Genomic DNA, 22,364 nt, shown 5'->3' with positions numbered 1-22,364 from the left:
TAAGATACAGTAGTTGAGAGGAAGTTGCGCTCTAGCGAACAACGATTTCCATTGCTATAACTGGATCAGCGACTGCGCACTATCTGAGTGTCAATGTTTGAAACTTCCTGTAACCTACGGTAGGAGATGAGAGAAGGCCAGCAGCATTACAGTGACATCTCTGGGCCCGACACATCATTCATATGTCGTGCCAAGCATGAGGTACTGTGCTTAGTCTAAAAGGCTTGCATGCCACGAGCAACTCTTGGGTAATCCCAGTTACAACCTGCAGGCACCGCCTTGGCTCTGCGACTAAGGAACATTAGCCCGACCTGTCTCAAAAGTGACAGCTCTGGCGCACGAGCAGTTCTCGGCCCGCCAGAATTGAAGTGATCGACTTTCCTTGGTTCACGTGGTGCACGCATTTGACTATGGACCATCAACGCGCAACATATGGGGAAGTGCCCAAAAGGACTAGACGGTATCATACCATTCAGCGTAAGCTTGAGACGCACTGGTTGATTGCGGGTGGACTCCTGATCCTAACACTAAAAACGGAGCCGTCCTTGTTTGAGAGACAAAATCCTTGTCTCGGAACCCACAATGACAGAAGCCGAAAGCCACGCTGTACTAGGAATCCCCTACTCGATCTGTTCCAACTTTCGGAGTCAAGCTCTTTGTGATAACATGCGCGGATGAGAGAATCATGCATTCGCTAACGGGGCGGCGCACCATGAGCACTTCCAGTGCACTTGCTCTAGCTAAGCATCCATCATCGAATCAGAATCCTTCGACAGCTCTTTGCAGCAGAGAGCTGTAAAGATCCACCTTTGCACCATGATGCCCGGCTCCGAGGCGATCGGCACTCTAAGTCGCCGCTAGAATGTTACTTTTGCCGGATCGTCTCTGGCTTACAGAAACGCAAAATTGGTCCCAACTCCAAGACCTAGTCCAAGTTGTAACAAGTGCAGAAGCACTTCGCAGCACGATCATACCTAAGTCGCGCCTTCTTGCGTAAGGACATGTGTCGGTTCCACGTGGTGGCTCCCTGGCTCTGCGGATCTCATGGCTCCTTTGCAGAACGAAATTGCTGCGAAGTTACAGAAGAAGCAGTGTGCATGAGCTGCATTGCCGTCTCTTCCACCAAACACCTATGTCCAACAGGTCGCAGGAGTCTGCTGATATCGAGAACAATCTGATACATCTTGGTCTGCTGAGTACGAGCAATCGCCCTCGCAAATATTCCATACCTCGTAAGCCATCCGGAGTTCAGAATAAAGGTGGGTTCAGACTTTCGGCTACGACGAGGAGAGCCTCTGTCGCTTGTGTTTCATATATTGCCTATGCGAAGACAGTGTTGACCCAGGTCTTAAACTACAGACACCAACGCCAGCCCCTCGGAGAACCCTCGCCTAAACCAGGTTCTAGCATCCCATCGTGAGGTATCACCTGATACTTTCAAGCAGTCTAGTATCTCTCGTGGTACTCTCCATTGGCAACCCCAAAAAGCACCCAGCATTCTTCGCGCGAATGTAGTGAAGAGTTCATCCAACACCAAATCCGTTGCATTCGATACGCGAGAAATAAATGGTCAAAGGTCTGGCAAGATGGCGAGCATGCTGAACAGCGACCGGGCAAGGTCAAGGCGCGAGAGGACTTTCGTGGGAGGTGAATGTGCAGCGTGTGAAGAGTTATTGGAACACACACTACGAGGTGAACGAGTGCTGCAATTTTCCTGCGGCCATGTTGCACACGAAGCATGTTTCTACGAGTACATCAAGGACTCTGACTCCCAATATTGTCCGACATGCGATGCTCCGCTCGGACTGGACTCTGCAAGAGGTGGAAGTATACTAGATCTCAGTAAGTCTACGTCTCTATGTCTAGGGACTCCGTGCGCTGACTCTGAATAGGCAAGCTAAGCAACATGGTTCGTTCAATTGCTCACCAGAACGACGCCGCCTCGGCAAGGAGTACAACGACTACTCCTATGCCATGGGACAAGCAACAAACACATCCTAGGGAGAACGAAATCTACGATGCACAAAGCCGAATCAGCGCAAAAGAGATCAATCGAGATAGCCGCGATAGCCAGCGAATGCGAATCGAGCGTCTCGGCCTAACTAACCAACATTCACGAAACAACAGCGGTAATGCTTCTTCGGGAGATTATCAACCCCACGAACAGACCAGGAGGCACGACTACGACGTCCACGCAATGGAAACAAACGTTACCGAACAATCTACTAAGGATCATCGCAATATCATTCCATCGCCCCTTGTGCTAGTCCGTAGTGAATTTCCAACGATTACGCGGTCGGATCATCAGCAGACTTTGACTTGCCTGGTCACTGTCGAGGTACCTGAAGCGAAATGGCGGCAACAACACGAAGATCATTCCCAGACACCCATATCACCAGCACAACAACAACCTCAGTCATTGGCACCGCCTCCCTTGCAGCCTTCGCGAAATGTCCAACAAGCGACCTTTATCCCAACACGACCATCGCACGAATTGAACAGATTGACTGCCGACCTCAAATCCAGGGTGGATAATTGGCATGGTCTTGAATTCTCGCGGTTTGGTAACCTCCGACTTCAAGGCATTCTACGCGTTGGGAAAGATCAACGGTCGTGGCAGGAGTTAGAATGCTATCTGTTTGGGGAAATGCTCATTTGTGTAAAAGAGAAGAAAAATGCGCTTCCACATATTGTCACAGACGATGGACGCCAACTATCTAGATGCACACTCAAAGGCTCAATACTGATCAAGAAGCATCTAAAGGAGGTGCATGTGCAACATGACAGCCATGTCTTGACTCTCAATCTCTCTGTGTTGGAACTGCCGACTTTTCACCTTCAATTCCAAGACCGCTCAGAACTTGAGCTCTGGAGACAGGCACTCCTCGACCTGCACAAACCAGAGTACGTTCCGCCACCGCCGCAGGAATACGAACAAGACACTTCTGGCACTGACGACGAGTACGATCGACACGGACATCCCCTTCGACGCGTTTCCTCGAATACGTCCTCCTACGGCGTCGCCAAAAGTGCAACTACGGCCCCAACTGAATATTCCTCGCACAGAATGCACACCGAGAACCACGTAACACCGTCCTTGCATACACCTTTGGACATTGTGATTGTCATTCCTGTATCATCGTCAATGCAGGGACTGAAGATTCAACTTTTGAAGGACACCCTCCGGTTCTTGGTAAATAATCTGGGAGAACGTGATCGCATGGGTCTCGTCACTTTTGGTTCTAGCCAAGGTGGTGTCCCACTCGTTGGGATGACGACAAAGAAGTGGGCAGGCTGGAATAAGGTGCTATCATCCATCAGGCCTGTAGGACAGAAAAGTCTGCGAGCAGATGTAGTTGAAGGCGCGAATGTCGCTATGGACTTACTCATGCAACGCAAGGCAGCAAATCCGATATCAACCATCCTCCTGATCAGCGACTCATCAACGTCAGATACCGAGAGTGTTAACTTCGTTGTTTCACGCGCAGAGGCTGCTAAAGTCGGGATCTACTCGTTTGGACTCGGACTGACCCACAAGCCAGACAGCATGATCGAGCTGTCTTCCAGGACCAAAGCCTCATACCTCTATGTCAAGGACTGGATGATGCTCAGAGAGTGCGCAGCAGGATGCTTGGGCTCTTTGCAATCAATCTCCCATCAAAATGCGAAACTTCGATTGAAGCTGCCAGAAGGTTCACCTGCAAAATTTGTAAAGATCAGCGGAGCACTGCAGACTACAAAAAGGGCTACGGGGCGCGACGCAGAAGCAACACTAGGGGACCTGCGATTCGGCGATAAGCGCGACATATTGGTGCAGCTTGTCGTCGAGCCAGATACTGCGGTCCAAGAACAGCTCCCTCAAGATCACTGGGAGACCATTGTATCTGGACTTGAGGCTCTCGGTGGCTCCGTTGAAGTCGATGAATCAAGACCGCAAAGTGTTGAAGAAGTGCCGCTCCTACAAGCTGATCTATCCTACACAGATCTGCACATTGACGACACGACGACGCAGCTTTCACGGCCATCTTTGCTCACGATTACCATGCTTCCAGCAACGAAGAGGTCACGAAATAATGGCCGACCATTGACACCACCAATCCCACCGCACCCGCATATTGTGCAAAGGCGAATGGAGCTCCTCACGTCAGATATGCTCACGCGTGCGTTGACACTTGTATCCAAACAACAACATGAACGAGCGCATCATCTTCTTACTGAAACAAGAACCATCTTGAAGGGCCTTGGGAAAGGGGGTCTCCCACCACTGCCGCCAAGTGCAAGCGCAGGTTCTGGCATCAGTAAGCGGAACACCCCGCCAGTTCCAAGATATGCAGGCAGCCCAAGGACTGCATCACCTGCAGGTCGCTCTGATGCAGGATCTGAGGGCAGCACGCCTGTCCCTAGGTCCTCCGGCCCACCCTCATCTGTCGTCGATTCAATTATCATGAACGCCCTCGACGCAGATATTGAGGCCAGCTTGGAATGGATTAACCATCCCGCCGTGTTCAGCAGAGATTCGAGAAAAGCAGTGCTCCAAGCTATCGGCATCATGTCGTCGCAGAGAGCATATACTTTCAGAACTGCGTCCGAGAGTATCTGGGCCGATCGAATCGCAGGAATTCGGAGGCTTACAGAAGCTTCCCGTGATTGGAGAGAGGTGACGGAAGAAATGCTCACTGAGGAGCAATGAAAGACGAGAAGCGATGAGAAGAAGAGATGCGGATGACTGTACGACCATACCTGTGCCAGTTCTTAGACATACTTACACAAGCCACACTAATTTCCTATATACCCCGTTACAGCACTCGCGTGCGAACCCTAGCATTCGGCAAGCATGCTGAAAATCCTTTTGTATGTACTACACAAATGAATCCATGTTAAGACGCATTTCAAAAACTTGTCAGTGTGATATTGAGGTCAATGAGCCAGCACAGGTTGAGACGTACGTTGCGGCTGCTCCCTAGTGGTTTAAGCACGACCCGAGACCCTGATAAGTACGAACGAACGAACCGATCTGTAGCCACCATGACCATTCTTCAGTACGACATTTAGGCTGTTTACTACTCAATCAAACGTTGGTCTTGTGCGTAATGACGATATCCAGAAGTCGCTCTGCATGAATTTGTGATCCTTTGGCTGAACCACTGACATGTGTCGACCATGCTGTCAATCTGCACTGTGCTTGAAGGAGCTCAAGATGGTGGAAATTAAGCTCTACGCGTCAGATCTGATCGGATGCGCTAGCCGGGATCTAGGGGACTTAACGAGATCGCGTTTGCACTGTTTGCGAAAAGCCTTGCCTTTCTCTAAGAAACTTTTATCGAGTATATGCATCATCGTTTTCCTGGCCTAAGGAAACGTGGTAATAGTTGTATGGCCACGAAAAGCATCAGTATGGCTTCAGTGACGGAGCAAGCCATCACCAAAGATGCGAAAGAACATGGTCTGCACACAACACTGGCTGGAATGCTCGAAAATGGACGAGGTTCGGAGTTCCTTGAAGCACTGGCCACAGCCTCTTTCGATACGCGACTTACTGACTTCACATTACCACTATACCTCACCGTCGCAGCCGACACGTCGCAAAGATGGGTGGAACGCGCCACACAGGGATCTCTGCTCGACGAAATAGCATGTATATCGTGCTTTGCACGGATTTTACCGTTCGCGCCTTACCTACGACCATCAATCAGCACCTTCCTCGCGAATGCACGTCTGTTCAGAGAAGTGACGACTCATATACCTTCTATCATGCAACTTGACGATCGCGACCTCACAGAACTTTTGGTGGCTTTGTTTCGACTTCTTTCTCATGATCTCGAAGCTTTCACCAGCCATGTCAGGCCAATTTTCTTATGCTCCCTTTTCAGCCATGGACAGCGTCACATTCGATACCTCGCAATTGAGTGTTTGTGCCAAGTCATGCGCTTTGCCGATGCCTTTGGTCAGAACCTCATTGCTCGGAACACGGGTGGTGGCACTGTCATCGGTCCATGGGAGGAGAGGGACATTGATTACAGTCTTTTCAAGCTTCACGAAGAACGAAGATGGAAGCAGATTCAAAACAAGCTTGTCGAAGCTTCTCTATCTCCCTCGTCCGAACGAATCGACGGCGAAACAGATATCAGTCCGCACGTTGTCTCTCTTGGCGGTGTGCTAGTGCCCAGGAATGGCGTCTCAAGACCATCTCATTCCTCCTTCGTCAAGTTCACAACTTCCCTTGACAACCTGCGCAATGTTGCTCAGACATTGTGGTCGTCAAAATCCTCGCTACTTGTGGGGCCATCAGGCGCAGGAAAGACCGCCATCATTCGGGAGATTGCTAACGAGGTTGGTATGCTTTCCAGCATGCTCACCCTTCATCTGAATGACCAGACTGACGCGAAGAGCTTGCTGGGCATCTACACATCATCTACGTCAGGTGCAGGGTTTACTTGGCAACCTGGTGTTCTCACCAAAGCTGTTCAAGAGGGACGCTGGGTATTGATCGAGGACATTGATCGTGCGCCAGCGGAGGTTATGGGACTACTTCGTCCTTTGATTGAAAGCAATGAGCTGTTCCTGCCAAGCCGTAAGGAAAGACTCAGACCAAAAGATGGCTTCCGAATATTTGGCACACTTCGAAGCACTGGGTGGTCAGCTGCAGCAGCTGGGACTCGCAATGCATTCTTGTCGAACCAAAGATTATGGAATGTTGTCGAGATTGCCGAGTACTCTAGAGATGAGGTTAGCACGTTACTACGTCAGCGGTACGCGAACCTCGAGCCGTTCATTGTTAGCATCATGGCTGCTCACACACGGATTGTCGGCATCTGGTCGTCTGACCCTGCATTCAAAGCCTTCCAGAGCCGCCTACCCAGCATCAGAGATCTCACTAAATGGTGCCGCCGACTGTCGCGTCGTTTGTCGTCCAGCGTCACAGATGGGAACCGCAACTTGATTCCAGAGACTTTTATGATTGATATGCTCAAAGATGGCATTGATTGCTATGTTGCACACCTCACTGATGTTGGTCTGTTTACAATTATCGGCATGATTATGGCGGAGTGCCTAAATGTCGCGCCTAGTGCAGCCGAGCATGCTTTCAAGCACCAGAATCCGGTGGTGCAGGAGCACAAGTCGACTCTGCAGGTTGGCAGATCGTCCATTCCCAGACTTGGCATCAGACGGTCTAGGCATATCAACACGTCGAAGTTTGCTCTGACCCGCCAAGTCCGACAGAACATGGAAGCAATCGCATCGGCTGTCGTGGCTCAAGAGCCACTCCTTCTAGTCGGTGAGACTGGCGTAGGCAAAACCACGATTCTGCAGCATATTGCCTCATCAATTGATCAGAAGCTGACTGTTGTGAACCTGTCGAACCAAAGCGAGGCATCAGATCTTCTGGGAGGATTGAAGCCCGTGACAACTCGGTCACTGGTAGTACCTCTTCTTGATGAGTTCAACGAGCTTTTTGATAGAACGTTCTCAGCAGGCAACAATGGAAAGTTCCGAGATTCAATAGCGAAGGCCTTCACGAAGCAGCGTTGGCCAAGACTCGTAGGGCATTGGGAGGAGGCCGTACAGCTTGCCATGAACAATCTGCCGGTTGTTGCTCAACAGGAGAAGGTTGATGAGCAAGCTGCGAAGCGACGAAAGCTGGATCAGCCAAAGTACCAAGCTCTGCGAGAGAGATGGGCCACTTTTGCAAACAACATCAATCAGGTAAAAGCTCAGATGCAGCGAGGCGAGCAGAATCAAATCTTTGCATTTGTGGAGAGTCGCCTTGTTCAAGCTGTGCGCAACGGCGACTGGCTTCTGCTTGATGAGATTAATCTTGCTTCTCCTGAGACTCTAGACAACATCCTCAGTTTGCTGCATAGCGGCGATGACGAAGTCCCGTATCTACTCCTTGCTGAGGCTGGCAGTATCGAAAGAGTCAACGCGCATCCAAACTTTCGTTTGTTTGCTGCGATGAACCCTGCCACTGATACTGGTAAGAAGGATCTGCCGATGGCAGTAAGGGCTCATTTCACCGAGATCTTTGTCCGCGCAGGTGACAGTGATGTGAATGATCTGACCGAGGTGGTTCAAGTCTACCTCACTTCCGCTCTAGATAACGACAAGAGAGCAGCAACTGATCTCGCCAAAGCGTACCTTGCCATGAAGCAGTTAAACGCACAGCACAAGTTGACAGATGGTGCAGGGGATCTGCCGCACTTCAGTCTGCGATCCCTCACGCGATGCCTGCAGTACGTCCAGCAGCATTCCGCCAGTCATGGTCTGCGACGCGCCATGCATGAGGGGATGCAGATGAGCTTCTTTACTGTCCTGGACCTGAAGTCGCAGCGGGTAGCTTTGCCTGTGCTAGAGCAGCATCTGGTTGCCTCGCCACAAGCCAAGCGAGCATTACAATCACAGAAGCCAAAAATCTCGATCGATCAGGAGCGTTTTATTGCTTTCGAGCATTATGCGATTGTCAAAGGATCGTTGCCATCAGATGTCCAGTCTCACTACATTGTCACAGGCTCAGTCCGTCGCAACTTGACGAATCTTGCTCGAGCAGCTTCCATGAGACGATTTCCTGTACTGCTACAAGGACCTACATCAGCGGGGAAGACGAGCATGGTTGAATACCTTGCCAAGTACACGGGCAATGTAAGCGTCCGTATCAACAACCACGAGCACACAGATCTACAAGAGTATCTTGGTAGTTATGCTTCTGGTGCCGACGGGAAGCTCGAGTATCGCGAAGGCGTGCTTGTGGAAGCCCTCCGAAAAGGACACTGGATCGTGCTGGACGAACTTAACCTCGCGCCGAGTGATGTGCTTGAAGCTCTCAACCGGTTATTAGACGACAACCGCGAGCTACTGATACCGGAATCACAAGAAATAGTTCGACCTCACCCGAACTTCATGCTCTTTGCGACGCAGAACCCTGCTGGTCTGTACGGTGGCCGAAAGAGATTGTCTAGAGCTTTCCGAAACAGATTTCTCGAGATTCATGTCGACGATATTCCCGAAGATGAGCTCGAAGTGATTCTGAAGGGACGCACTCAAATTGCACCTTCATTCTGTCGGCAGATTGTCGAAGTGTACAAGAAATTGTCCTTACAAAGACAGTCATCGAGATTGTTTGAAGCGAGAAACAGTTTTGCCACCCTTCGAGACCTATTTCGATGGGCTTCACGGCCCGTCGATGATCGTGAGCAGCTTGCGTACCATGGTTTTATGCTCCTGGCGGAGCGTGTCAGAGATCCAGCTGAGAAATCAGTGGTCAAGGCGACTATCGAAGAGACTCTTAAGGTGAAAATTGACGACAGTGCCCTGTACAGCGAGCAAAGCATACCTTCCACTCCATCAGTCAACAACAAAATCACCTGGACTCGAGCAATGCGGCGGCTTTTTGTGCTTGTGTCGACTGCATTGAAAAACAACGAGCCAGTCCTGCTTGTGGGAGAGACGGGCTGTGGCAAGACACAAATATGTCAATGCATCGCAGAAGCTTTTGGTAAGCATCTCAACATTTACAACGCACACTCGAACACAGAGACCGGTGATTTGATAGGTTCGCAGCGACCGATTCGACATAAGTCAGAGCTGGCCAAGATTCTTATCCAGAATTTCCAGGCCCTTGGCCCAACTGACAACGCCATGCAATATAGCACGGGTATGGACGTCGACGACCTAATCAGGCGGTTCAAGACCATGGACACCTCTGAGTGGGATCAACAGGCAGTGGTGAAAGTCAAAAATAGCATCGCGGCTTACCAGTCACTGTTCGTTTGGAGCGACGGTAGTCTTGTCCGCGCCATGAAGGAAGGCTCACACTTTTTGCTTGATGAGATATCTCTGGCAGACGATTCCGTGCTGGAGCGAATGAACAGCTTGCTCGAGCCTGCCAGGTCAGTTCTTCTAGCAGAGAAAGGTGTGGAGGACAATTTCGTGGTCGCGAAACCTGGTTTTCAATTCTTGGCAACCATGAATCCAGGAGGGGACTACGGCAAGCGCGAACTGTCTGCTGCTTTGCGAAACCGATTGACCGAAATTTGGGTGCCTCCGCTGTCGGACAGCGAGGATGTTATGCCTATATTGCAAAATCGGTTGCAGAGTGTGCAGCCAACCTTAGCACCTCCGATGATCGCTTTCGCAGATTACTTTCGAGCTGAAATCCAGGGCTTAAGCAACGCGGCAATACCGCTGCGAACTCTGCTAAGCTGGGCCGAGTTTGTGGTGAGCAACGCGTCGTCAAGCCTCGAACGTGCTATTGTACACGGCGCGGCGATGACCTTCATTGACTCGCTCGGGGCAAACCCTGCAGGGCTCGCAAGCAGCTCAAGGCATGATATACAGCAGGCGCGAGGCCTCTGTCTGCGGAAACTCGGCAGACTCTTCCGAGTGGATGCGACAGCGATATACTATACCTTGCCTACACTACAGATGGCACCGGACATCCTTCGCATCGGTACATTTGCTTTACCAAGACTGCCAACAGCATCGTCACAAGATGAGCTGGTCCTGGACGTGCCGACAACTTTGAGGAATACCATGCGCACAGTTCGCGCACTTCAAACAAGCAGGCCCCTCTTGCTTGAAGGCAACCCGGGCGTTGGAAAGACAGCCATTGTTTCGTCACTTGCGAGGCTCTGTGGTAGACCGTTGTCAAGAGTCAACCTTTCTGATCAAACTGATCTGATGGACCTATTCGGCGCTGACGCTCCAGCAGAAGGCGAAGGACTGGGTAATTTCATCTGGCGAGATGGACCTCTTCTCAGAGCCATGCAAGCTGGTCACTGGGTGCTGCTTGATGAGATGAATCTGGCCTCGCAGTCTGTCCTGGAAGGCTTGAACGCCTGTTTAGATCACCGCCAGGAGGTCTATATCGCTGAACTCGACAGAACGTTCAAGTGCCATCCTGATTTTACCCTCTTCGCTACCCAAAATCCCCATCACCAGGGAGGTGGGAGGAAAGGTCTACCCGCATCCTTCGTGAACCGCTTCACGGTGGTCTATGCCGATCCGTTCGTCAGGGAAGACCTACTTCAGATCTGTCGGACCAAATATCCGTCTCTGCCGGGCGAATGGATCAACAATATCGTGGTGGCTACAGATGATTGCCAAGCAATGACCACTTACAGACCAGAGTTCGCCGAAGGAGGTCCGTGGGAGGTAAACCTCCGTGATCTCAACCGATGGATGAGGTTGTGTCAACAAGCCACAGCGCTTGACCCTAGCATGCACTTTAACACTATTGTTGCTGGGCGGTTCCGTAGTGAGGCAGCCAAATGCCAGGCACTAGCGCTCTCGCAGAACGTATTCGGCAGGTTTGAGGGTGAAAGCCTATACCACAACTTGTCAGAGCTCTATTTCCAGGTAGGCACTGCCTTCATGAAGCGAGATGCGATGCGCCAGCACGTGGTTACAGAACAACACATACCAAAGGCTCTCCTTACCGCTGCAAAGGCAACTATGATTGCACTTGACCAAAATTGGCCGATCATATTAGCTGGTCCTTCAGGCAGCGGCAAAACATCCTTGATCCGTTCGCTAGCCGCGCTTTCTGGCGCCAGGTTGACTGAATTCTCAATGAATGCGGATGTAGATACTGCTGATCTGATTGGTGGATACGAGCAATACGATGTTCAGCGTGAAATCGCAGCGCTGCAAGTCGACAAGAATGACGCTCTCATCGATCTCACGTCTCATCTCTTGACTATGGGTGCCGAGTCTTTCAGGAAAGAGTTATCTGCAGTTATGTCGGCTTACAATCAGGTTCAACGGGGCACAGCCAGTCTCAATACGCTCCTCAGTACTCTACACAACATGCCGCGCACGAGTAGGGCCCTCACCCCTAAACTCATTCAAGACAAGCTCCAAGCGATACATCGGAAGCTAGAACATTTACACGGCTCACCAGATACGGAGGCAGCTCGCTTCGTCTGGAACGATGGCATACTGATTGATGCTCTTCGGACAGGCACTTGGCTTGTGCTTGACAATGCCAACCTCTGCAATCCTTCGGTGCTTGATCGACTCAATTCACTTTTGGAACCTAACGGATGTCTTGTTCTTAGCGAACAGCATGGTGGAGACGGCGTAGCACGAGTTATTAAGCCCCATCGGAACTTTCGAATTATCCTCACTATGGACCCGAAATACGGAGAACTATCACGTGCCATGCGCAATCGATCTCTTGAAATATACTTGAGTACCCAGATTGAGACATCTAGGAGATTCGGCTTGCCCCAATATCCAACTGCTTCTACACTTGGTCGCTTGCGACCCTTTCTGACTGAAGACGTATTATTCAACGTCGCGTCGGGTACTACGGAAGAACTCGAGCCATGGATGGATCAGCTTGACCACAGCGATCTCGTTCTTTTACGTCAGCAACACGACAGGGAAGTCGGGGCAGCACGAGAAGAAGCAGAGATTCGGCTGAACATGAAGCTGCCGAAGAAACTCAGTCAGCGAGCTATGGAACACTTACCAAGTGGTCTTGATACTACCTCTTTCAGGGGAGGAAAGGCTTTGCCCGCCATGCTTGCTGTGAACGAACCATTAGTGCCATTCCTCTTTGGCACGAACTACAGAAGCCTGATCGCTCAAGAAACGCGCATGCAATCTCTGTCTGTTGTCCTTATACGATGTCTGTCATATCTGAAAGATGTGGCGGAGGGCAAATGCAATAACGGCTCTCAAACCTGGCTCGTGAGAACGAGCCCCCAATATTCAAAATTGCGCCGCGATCAAGCGCCACCGATTCCCGCTTTCTCGTTCATGCAGGCTCTGGCCCTCTTCGCCTCCAGCATGATGAAATCGCACCACAGCAGTCAAGAGCCGAACTTTCTTGTCAGCAAGCCTGTCTCGGATGTGTTCAGAGATATTACAATGCTTCTCCTGGATCTGTTGCACTTCTTTAATCAGAGCAATATTGATCCGAGCCACATTCAAGCATATCTGCGGATTCTAGATGATATGAAACCGAGAGTAGCGGAGTGTTTCCCTCGAGTCAGTGAGGATTTCGTGCTTGCGACAAAGAAGCTTGGGGATGTTTGCCAACTTGAAAATGGCCAGAGCTTGCAGCGAATGTGGCCGACTTGGAAAGCTAAATCTGCTACCTCTGCATGGCAGCTTGAGGCGCAATTGACCATGGAGAAGCTGGTAGCACGATTTGACACACTATGTAAGTCACTACCTCACTCGAGAGTGCAATTGGCCGATGTGAGGTTAAGGTTGGTTCAGGCTTTAGAAGCTGTTCCGACGATGGACGATGCGATGGAGCAAGTCGAGATCTTGACGAACGCGATCAACGAGCTAGCTTCAGAACGAGCAATCAGTGTCGAGGAGCAGGGTCATTTTGAGCCTGTGTTCGATGCCTTGCTCCAAAAGGCCGAGTATCACGCGACGCCTCTTCCGGCCTCGACGTTGCAGCTCCGTGTCCTCTTTGGCAGCACAGGGGCGGCAAAATACCACTCCAATCGAGCCACCATCTCACCACCTATGGGACTGCTCAGTAGTCTGAGTGACTTTACTGCAATGTACGCTGAGATCTCCCACAAGCAGGCACTTCCACCATCGGAGATCGGGTTGCAAGACATCGCGTTCCGCTTGCACAACGTGCACGAGCAGCCTCTCGGCAGGATGATATATGCTCAGGAAGAAATCTCAGAATTGGTCAAGGCATTCGCACGCCACAACAAGAATATCGCAAATAACAGTTTAGAGGCTATTCGAACATCTGGTGTGTCGCTCCTTCGTCAGATCTTGGGCGCGCACAGCTTTTTGTTAAGCGAGAAGTCTCGTTGGGCGCTTTCGCACGATACTTCGAATCGTTCATCGCTAGCTTCTGTGTTCAAGGAAGCCATACAAGATGCTGAGAGAAAGGGTTTCGCCTCGCTCAACAAAGTTATCAAGCCCCTGAAAGTGGCTTGCAATCTTCTTGCGAAGCCGTGGTATCCAGAGACAGGTAAAGCACTCCTGATCATCGCCAATGTTTGCCTCAAATTATTCGTTCCGGATCGTGTGTTCGACCCAGCGACTTACCCTCTACTGGTCCGGGGACGACACGGGAAGAGGACTGGTGAGCTCAATGCAAGAATCGAAGCGTGGCAAGACTTCCAAATGAAGACAACGGGTCAAGCTACGAGCTTGATAATCTCTTTGTTGAAAGACGAGCTCACCGAGCTTGGGGAAGCTCCTGCTGCGCCAGATATCTATCGACCTGAGCCCTCACAGATGGACAACCTGCAGAATGAGTTCACAAATTTGTTGAGGAATGTTGTTGATTCTGGCCTCGTCGAACAGGTTGCTGATGGTGACTGGGATGATGTCAAAAGTGGCACTCCTCAGCTACTCAGCAGAGTCCAAACATGCGTACGCAGGCTCTCTGAGACTCACCGCGCGTATGACGATCTCGTCAAGCCAGTGGCCGGACTGCTTCACTGCATGGCATTAGGTGCTAGGCTGACATTGTATGGGGTTGAACAGGTGATGGAAGAGCAGGGTCGACGGCACATCAGTCTGTACGAGAAATCGAGCGTGGTAGAGCATCGACAATGGCAACGTGAGCTTGATAAGCGGGTAGTGTCGATGCAGATGATTCTCAAAAATACCCGGCTCGATCAGGAGAGTCTTGGACCGCTGCGGACTCCACAACTCTGGACATACCTCAAGCAATTGAAGCTGTCGTACCTCATCGGCAGGCCTCAGGGGGCAGAGAAGAATGAGTTTTTAACTCACGTCGCCGATGCTATCGACCAATTGTATATGCTTTGGAGACAGAAATTGGGCCAAGATCGAGAGGAGGCTGACAAGCAGTCAAGGTACTACAGCTACAGAAGCGAAGATGAGTTGAAGGAACCTAGTGAGGAAGATGTGGCTGCGATGTTTCCAAAGCATGAAAGCGAGGATACAAACGGTCAAGACAACGATAACCTTGTTCCTGGGCAAGAGATGGATGGATATGACAGTGATGATGATCCTGACGGTACTAACATTGACGTCCGGCAGACGGCAGTCAAGCTGGCCAGGTGGCATCGCAGTCTTTTCAAGCACGAAGACCATGATGAGCTACTACGCACGTATTTACGAGGACAGATCAGTGTCCTGGATGAAACTTATGTCGGATTCAAGCCTGATGAAATGCTGTCTCCAGAGACCATGCCGGGCTTGTTTCTATGCTTCGAAAGCAAGCTCAAAGCACTCACAGCAGACACCAGCCACGCTGCATTGAACATTTACACCGACAGTGATGTCTCCGAGACACGAAAATTGTTCGAGATCACGACAAATGCACAGATCAGGTTCAGAGAGATTGCGGAGCGTTGGCCTGAGCATACAGTACCGGCTGAGGTTCTGGCCTTCTGTGGGCAGGTGATGAAGCTCAAAATGAGTGACCCCGTCGCCAAGTTACTCACGAAGACGCAAAAGCTGCTTGAGATCACTGCCCAGTGGCAAGCTGTAGCCAGCAAAGAATTCTCGGCCGCCAACATCATTGACTCATTGACCAATCTAATCATTCACTGGCGTCGGCTTGAGCTCGGTTCGTGGTCACGATTACTTGACGAAGAGGACAAAAAGCAGCAGGAAGATGCTGATGCATGGTACTTCATTGCGTATGAGTCCGTTGTCTACACTTCTCTTATGGTCGTACAAGACGCTGCCGTTGGCGAGACAGAACAGTCTTTGGACGAATATCCTCAGAAGCTTGCAAAGACGCTTGAGGAGTATTTGAGCAACACTACGCTTGGGCAGTATTCGAGTCGACTGGAGCTTTTGAGAGCCTTCGCAGAGACACTGAATGCTGTCGCGCAGAAACACTTTGACGAGGATGCTGCCAAACGCATCGCAAAAGATATGTCTAAGCTTCGCAAGCGCGATGAGAGTGCTGATGTTGCGCGGCAGAGTGCTGCTCGTGGTGCTCACGAAGATCGGATGCCCGACAGTGACCTAGACGAGAGCGACGAGGACGCTGAACGCAGCGACTTCGACGAGCTTGATGATGACACCTCACCAATGGATGATGAAGAGCTCGATTTTATCATGCCAAAAGACAAGCGGGGTGAGCATATAATGATCATTCGCAACACTGTCATGAATGTGGTCAACCACTACAGTCGTTACGACGTGCATGTCTCGATGACTCTGAAGGAAGGAAGATCGGCCCTCGAAAAGAATATCACGGAGCAGATTAAGCTTGCAAGCTGGAAGGACACCAACATCACAGCTTTGCGGGAAAGTGCTCGACGATCACATTTCAAGCTGTTCAAGATCGTCAAGAAGTATCGTGCGTTACTGGGTCAGCCTGTGACAAGCTTCGGCGCTACTTCCAAGGTGTCTACAGAATTACCATTCTCCCTAGCCGCATTGTCAGGCCCAACCGTCTCAGCAGAGAGCATTTCGACCCATGTCAACGTCTGCGCTCAGGGACTAGCAGATTGGCACGAGCGACCGGACCGCCTGAAAAATCCTCTTGGCGCTGCGAGAACGATGCGGCATGTCTATACAAGCAGGATTTCCGAATTCTTACCGTCATCGGAGCTTAGTGGATACCTCGAGGATATCAGCTCCTCCGCACAGGAGCTTCGGAAAGCCACGCCATCGATCTTGACCGACGACAACACCAGTCTCATCCGTGATCTGAAGCAGCGCAAGCGACGATTACTGGCTGACACCATGAAAGACGCTGCTCAAATGGGTATCAGACGCAACCTCGGCACAGCCGATTTATCCGTTCAGTCCTCGACTGCCGCAATTCTTGCCAGGACGCCAGCACTTTCGTTGAACAGCGGAGACGTCGTCAGTCAAGCAGCGGATGAGGTATTCCACGAGCTCGTTGACACCCTGGTACCAGCTCGTCAGGCAGCCCTTGAGCACTCTGATGAACTGACCGATGGCGAGACAAGAAGAGGCTTGGGATTTCTGGAAGGATACTTTAATCTGGCGCTCAAGCAGAGAGGTCAACTGGGGTCAATGCAGAGACAGCTCAAGCGTTTCACCGACTTGACTGCTGTGTTGGACACTCTGCATACCTCCTTGCAGAACGGGGGAGACGATTCCCTTCTACACCTTCAATCAGGAGGTAGTTCCCCGGATCAGCTATCGCATTGCCTAGCGTGGCTACCAGTTTTCCTGGAAGTATATGCCGGAATTGCGGATTTCCAAGCTGGGCAAGGAGCATTAGAGCTGGGTGACATAGTGTCATCCATGCGTCGTCATGGTGCGAGGCTGAGGGCACAACGCGATAAGCTGCAAGATCTGCCAGCAGTACCTCCTGGTCTCCGAACCCGACAACGCCATGAAATCGAGGAAGAGGCGACTGTACTTCTTCGCGAACTAAAACAGGACGTCGAGCGCTGGGCTGCTGATCAACCACAGGTTGAATACATCATGTTGCAGATTCGCAAGTGGCTGGAAGCAGAAAACGACATACAAGCTCAGACGAATGGTCATACCGTACTGAACCGCACGAGTATAGATCAAGATCTAGTCTTTGTGGCTCTTCAAAAGGCCACTGAAGCACTTGGAGCCTTACCCTCATCCACGGTGGACCCTGGCTGGCTAGTGAAAACCACAAACTGCCACGGCAAAGCTATTGAAGCCTTGCGTCTTGACGCTTTGTCGAATACATTAGAGACGCTGCTCCACAGTCTGCACAAAACCGATGGAGAAGGAATGAAACTTAGTATATCCCTGCTGATCGTGGCTTCACCTACTATACAGCAACTCAGCCTCATTGTTCAGGATCTTCACTATCGCATGCTTCATCTGCATGTGCAGACCTGTCGGTTGGCTGTTTTCCTCGGTAAGACATTCACGACGTTGGCAAAGGAAGGATTTTGCAGTCCATCGCAGCCATCAGATGGTCAAGAACAAACCGGTAAAGTCGAGCAAGGCACTGGTCTTGGTGAAGGCGACGCTGCCGAAGACATCAGCAAGGACGTTGGGGTGGATGAAGATCTGACTGATCTTGCACAAGAAGGTGGACAAAGAGAAGATGGAGACGAACAAATGGATAAAAGTAAGGACGCTGTAGACATGGGTGCTGAGGAGCTCGAAGGCGAGATGGGAAGTGGTGACGAGCAAGCCACGGATGAGGAAAGAGAAAGTGGTGACGAAGATGGAGAAGAGCAAGAAATGGATGAGGAGACGGGAGATGTTGATGACTTGGATCCCAGCGCTGTGGACGAGAAGATGTGGGATGACATGCAGAAAGAAGCTGAGAAGGAAGAGAAGGAAATGAAAAGTCAGAAAGCACAAGGTCAAAAATCCGAAGATCAAGCTGCACGACAAGAAGGTCAAACACAAGAAGAGAACGACGACGTGGAGGCCAACGAAGGTGGAGACGGAGCGGAGCAAGAGCAGGAGGATGCGGACGCCCAACAGCAGGCTGAAGGCGAAAACGTTGATCCGCATCTGCAGGAGGAGCAGGCACTGGATGTGCCTGATGACATGCAACTCAATGGCGAAGAAGAGAAAGGAGACGAGATTTCAGACGCTGGCATGGATGACCTCTCGGATGTGGGTGACGACAATCAAGCCGAGGACAAGCAAGACGCGGACCTGCCAGACGAGGGTCAGGTTGAACGTGACAATGCGCAGGATATCCCAGAGGACGCCAACGGCGAGCGAGAAGAGGAGGTCGAAGGTCAAGCACAGGATACCGATGTTGTTGAAGACCAGCCATTCGACAGCGAAGAGACCAAGGATGAGCATCATGATATGCGGCAAGAGGATATGGCCGCCAATACGCATGACCAAGAAAATGGCGAGGCCGGCGTGGCAAACACGAATCAAGCCGACCTCGACGCCCAAATGGACGACAATGCCCCTCAGGGTCAGAATGATGTGGAAGCTGCTGCACAAGTAGCACAGCCCCAGCAAGGCGCAAGGTCAAGCAAACAAGAGCAATCTGGCACAGATCAAGGTGCAGTTGAGCAAGGTATTGGTCGTCAAGAGGATGCACCCAACAAGCAGAACGAAACGCTCAAGAAGCTTGCAGATGTGCTCGAGCGATATCATCAACGACGCGAGATCTTCACTGCTAATGAAGAACGTCAGCAAAAGCAAGCAGATCAAGATGTTGACATGGCTGATGCTGACTTTCAGCATCTCAATGGCGAAAAGGATGAAGCCGAAGCACAAGCGCTCGGCACCGCGAATCAGGATACAACTCAGGACCTCAACCAAGAACAAGCCATTGAGGATAAAAGAGCCGAAGCTGAAGACAATTTACCCACGCCTGAGGACAAGGACGAGCGGATGGCCGACGTCGAATCAGAGACTTTGGCACAAAAGATGACCAGGATGCAGGACGAGCATGAAGACAAGGACGATCACGACGCTCGAAACGCAGTTTTGCCAGATTCGGCTCGGGAGCGACCTCGCCAGGACATCGACACTGAGCCAATGGCCGTTGAGGACAAGGACCGGGACGAAGTAGAAGCTGAGGTCGAACAGCTCGAGAATGATCTTGCTAAGTCGATGCAGCTTCCAACGTCGACGGCAATGGCAGACGCCCAACATCTGTGGTCGCTGACGTCGAACAAGACTCAGTCGTTATCGCTCATGCTTACCGAGCAGCTTAGGCTCATTCTTCAGCCCACGACAGCCACCAAGCTCCGAGGAGACTTCCGAACTGGCAAACGTCTCAATATCCGCCGGATCATTCCCTACATTGCCTCCGGCTACAAGCGCGACAAGATCTGGATGCGAAGGTCTGTACCTTCCAAGCGCAACTACCAAGTCATGCTCGCAGTCGATGACTCCAAATCAATGGCCGAGTCAGGTGCTGACATCCTCGCGCTCGAAACACTGTGCATGCTCAGCCGAAGTCTAAGCATGCTTGAAGCTGGCGAGCTTTCCATCGTTGCCTTTGGCAAAGACTACAACGACCAGAGCGCCAGCGGTACACCACAAGCAGTCAAGGTTGCGCATCCATTCTCCGCACCGTTCTCGCCAAGCACATCTGGCCCCGAGACCTTCTCAAACTTCACATTCAACCAGACGGGCACCAACATCCGAGCACTACTCTCCGAGTCAATCTCCCTGTTCCAAGACGCACGAACTAAGTCCTCTGCCCGCGAAGCCGCAGACCTCTGGCAACTGCAGATCATCATCTCAGATGGTCACATTGGCTCCGACAGCGACGATTCAGTCCGCAGACTTGTCCGACGAGCGCGCGAGGAGAAAATCATGTCTGTGTTTGTGGTTGTCGATAACAGCGAAGAGAGTATAGTGGATCTCAAAGAGGTTGTGTTTGAGAAGGATCCTGCTGACGAGAACGGGGAGATGAAGGTTAGGACGAAGAGGTATCTTGAGGGATTCCCTTTTCAGTACTATGTTGTTGTTAGAGAGGTGAGAGATTTACCGGGTGTTCTTGGGCGGGTGTTGAAGGGGTGGTTTGAGGGGGTTGTTGAGAGTGGTTGAGTGGTTAGTAGTAGAGACAGGAAATATTGCTGTCGGTAATGGTAATGGTAGTGATAATTTGTAGTTGGAAGGAAAGAACGGCAGTGTACCTGCACTTTTGAGTCGAAAATCTGGCATATGAAGAATATCCGATATTGACGTAGAGCCTACTTCACCGACATCTAAGTCTTCGGCAGGGATATAGCATTCGTGGCATATTCTGTTGATGTGCAAAGTATGGCTGAGATGCAGCGACAGCGGCAGGCACGTTGGGGAATATCGTAGACATGATACAGTTTGAGTGGATGAAGGGCATCACCTTCATACCCTTGAACATGCCAGAGATACCCTATGTAACGAAGAGCAGGGTGGGAACGATGCTGCTGGTGGATGTTGCTAAGGGACGGACATATCCGATGCCTGGAGCACATCTGTACAGTACCTGTGTTTAATAGTGATAGTCCGTATAGGCGCTTGCGGCGGTCTCGAGCTGATCTCAAGGGTAGCGTGGCACCCGGAGTTCCCCGCTTCTCGGCTCCCACGAGAGATAGTCTCCCTTAGGTAAGCTTGTCGGCAGCACGACTTGACGACATCCAGCACTCATTGTGCTACTGTGGCTGGTTACGACTGCTTCTTTTTCAACCTGGAGTGCTGTTCAGGATACTATATACCTGGTGAAGATGATGGGAGAAGTATGCGATACTGTACAGCGGCTTGAGAGTGTAGTGTTGCCTCGAGGTGTCAATGGTGTTGTTGGTACGGAGCAGGCAATTTTTATTCGAAGTCTGGGTTAGGTCAACACGCTGATCACCTCCTTCAGGCTTCAACGACTTCATACAGTATGCATAAATACATTTCGTGAGACACGTCCATGACCATGACCAGGAACAGCAGAACAGCCAGTACTAAATCCTCAATAACGGTGATGCAGATTAGGTATCTATTACGCTTGCATAAGGCAAGACCTATGTAGCTCGAGACATGACAATGGCTTGCGAGTGAGATAAGAACGCTCGCTGGGACGCACGTCGTTGATGTGAGTCCGTAGTAGTTTCGACGTCTCTCTTTCTGGCTACAACGACGTACTCCTTACAGTCGAAAACCCGTCTTCCAAAAGATTCTCCCCACCTGATTCTCAAGCCATGGGTCTGAACATGTTTCCAGCTTCCAGGAGGACCCCTGTGCCTCGACGGAAGCCATCACGAGAAGGGAGAAGGTTGAGGGGCAGGCTGCAGTTCAGGACGATGATAGTCCGCCGAAGATATGGAACCTCGAGTGCCGGAGTACAGTGTACCCCAGTGCAGGATATGCCTACGTCCAGCGACGTTGACAGGTGCCACGATTCTTGACACCTCTTTCCAGCTGCAGCCCAGCTTCAGCCCAGTGACATCAATCGGAATGTAAGTAGCCTTCCGGATGTCCAACTCCATCGTTATGTCACGTGTACCATACGTGCTGCCTCGCTTTGCCCTTTAGCTTCTCTTACTCAAGTCTTTGACTTCTCCCACATGTCTGTTCGATCTTTCTCACCCTGTCCTTCGAACTCTCTCACATGAACATTCGACTACCCTCACCCGCATTTGGAAGTGCACTATGGCATAAAACACGTGACGTCGAATGGCCATGCCCATCATACACCGTAGTCACTGTCCGCGCTCCGTCAGATGGAAGCGCCGGTTCCGGAAAGTGCTGCTGCACCATACCAAAATCTGCCTCGGGATTCGAGACGGACTCAACGCGTACTTCAAGTGGTCTGCGGAAGTCATGCCAGACCGTGGTCGTGCGCTTATTGCCACGACCATCATAGACAGTGGTGACTGTCCGTGCCTCGCTCTGTGGGGCCCCGTATGCGGGTGGATATATTTGGGAATATCCTGGATGGATATATTTGGGAATATCCTGGATGGCTATAGCCTGGCGCTGGGGATGGCGTGCTCCCGGGGAAGGAGATGCTGATCGACGTGGATGAGCTTGGT

The 22,364-nt window shown here is 51.1% G+C and overlaps 2 protein-coding genes across 2 annotated transcripts; both read left to right on the top strand.

Annotated features, from left to right (window-relative positions):
• Positions 1-1,586: 1,586 nt before the first annotated feature.
• Positions 1,587-4,690, top strand: PMZ80_000389 (uncharacterized protein; the record flags this gene model as incomplete). Its single annotated transcript, XM_064868840.1, has 2 exons — positions 1,587-1,842; positions 1,893-4,690. 2 exons carry the CDS (start codon positions 1,587-1,589, stop codon positions 4,688-4,690), a joined length of 3,054 nt encoding a protein of 1,017 aa, XP_064734337.1.
• Positions 4,691-5,394: 704 nt separating this feature from the next.
• MDN1 (AAA ATPase midasin) lies at positions 5,395-20,409 on the top strand (the record flags this gene model as incomplete). The annotated part of the gene is made up of 1 exon (XM_064868839.1): positions 5,395-20,409. One exon carries the CDS (start codon positions 5,395-5,397, stop codon positions 20,407-20,409), a length of 15,015 nt encoding a protein of 5,004 aa, XP_064734336.1.
• Positions 20,410-22,364: the final 1,955 nt, after the last annotated feature.

Source organism: Knufia obscura, assembly GCF_036327395.1.
Source record: "Knufia obscura strain CCFEE 5817 isolate CBS 148926 chromosome Unknown scaffold_1, whole genome shotgun sequence".
NCBI lineage: Eukaryota > Fungi > Ascomycota > Eurotiomycetes > Chaetothyriales > Trichomeriaceae > Knufia > Knufia obscura.
This window is presented reverse-complemented; position numbering and strand designations above follow the sequence as displayed.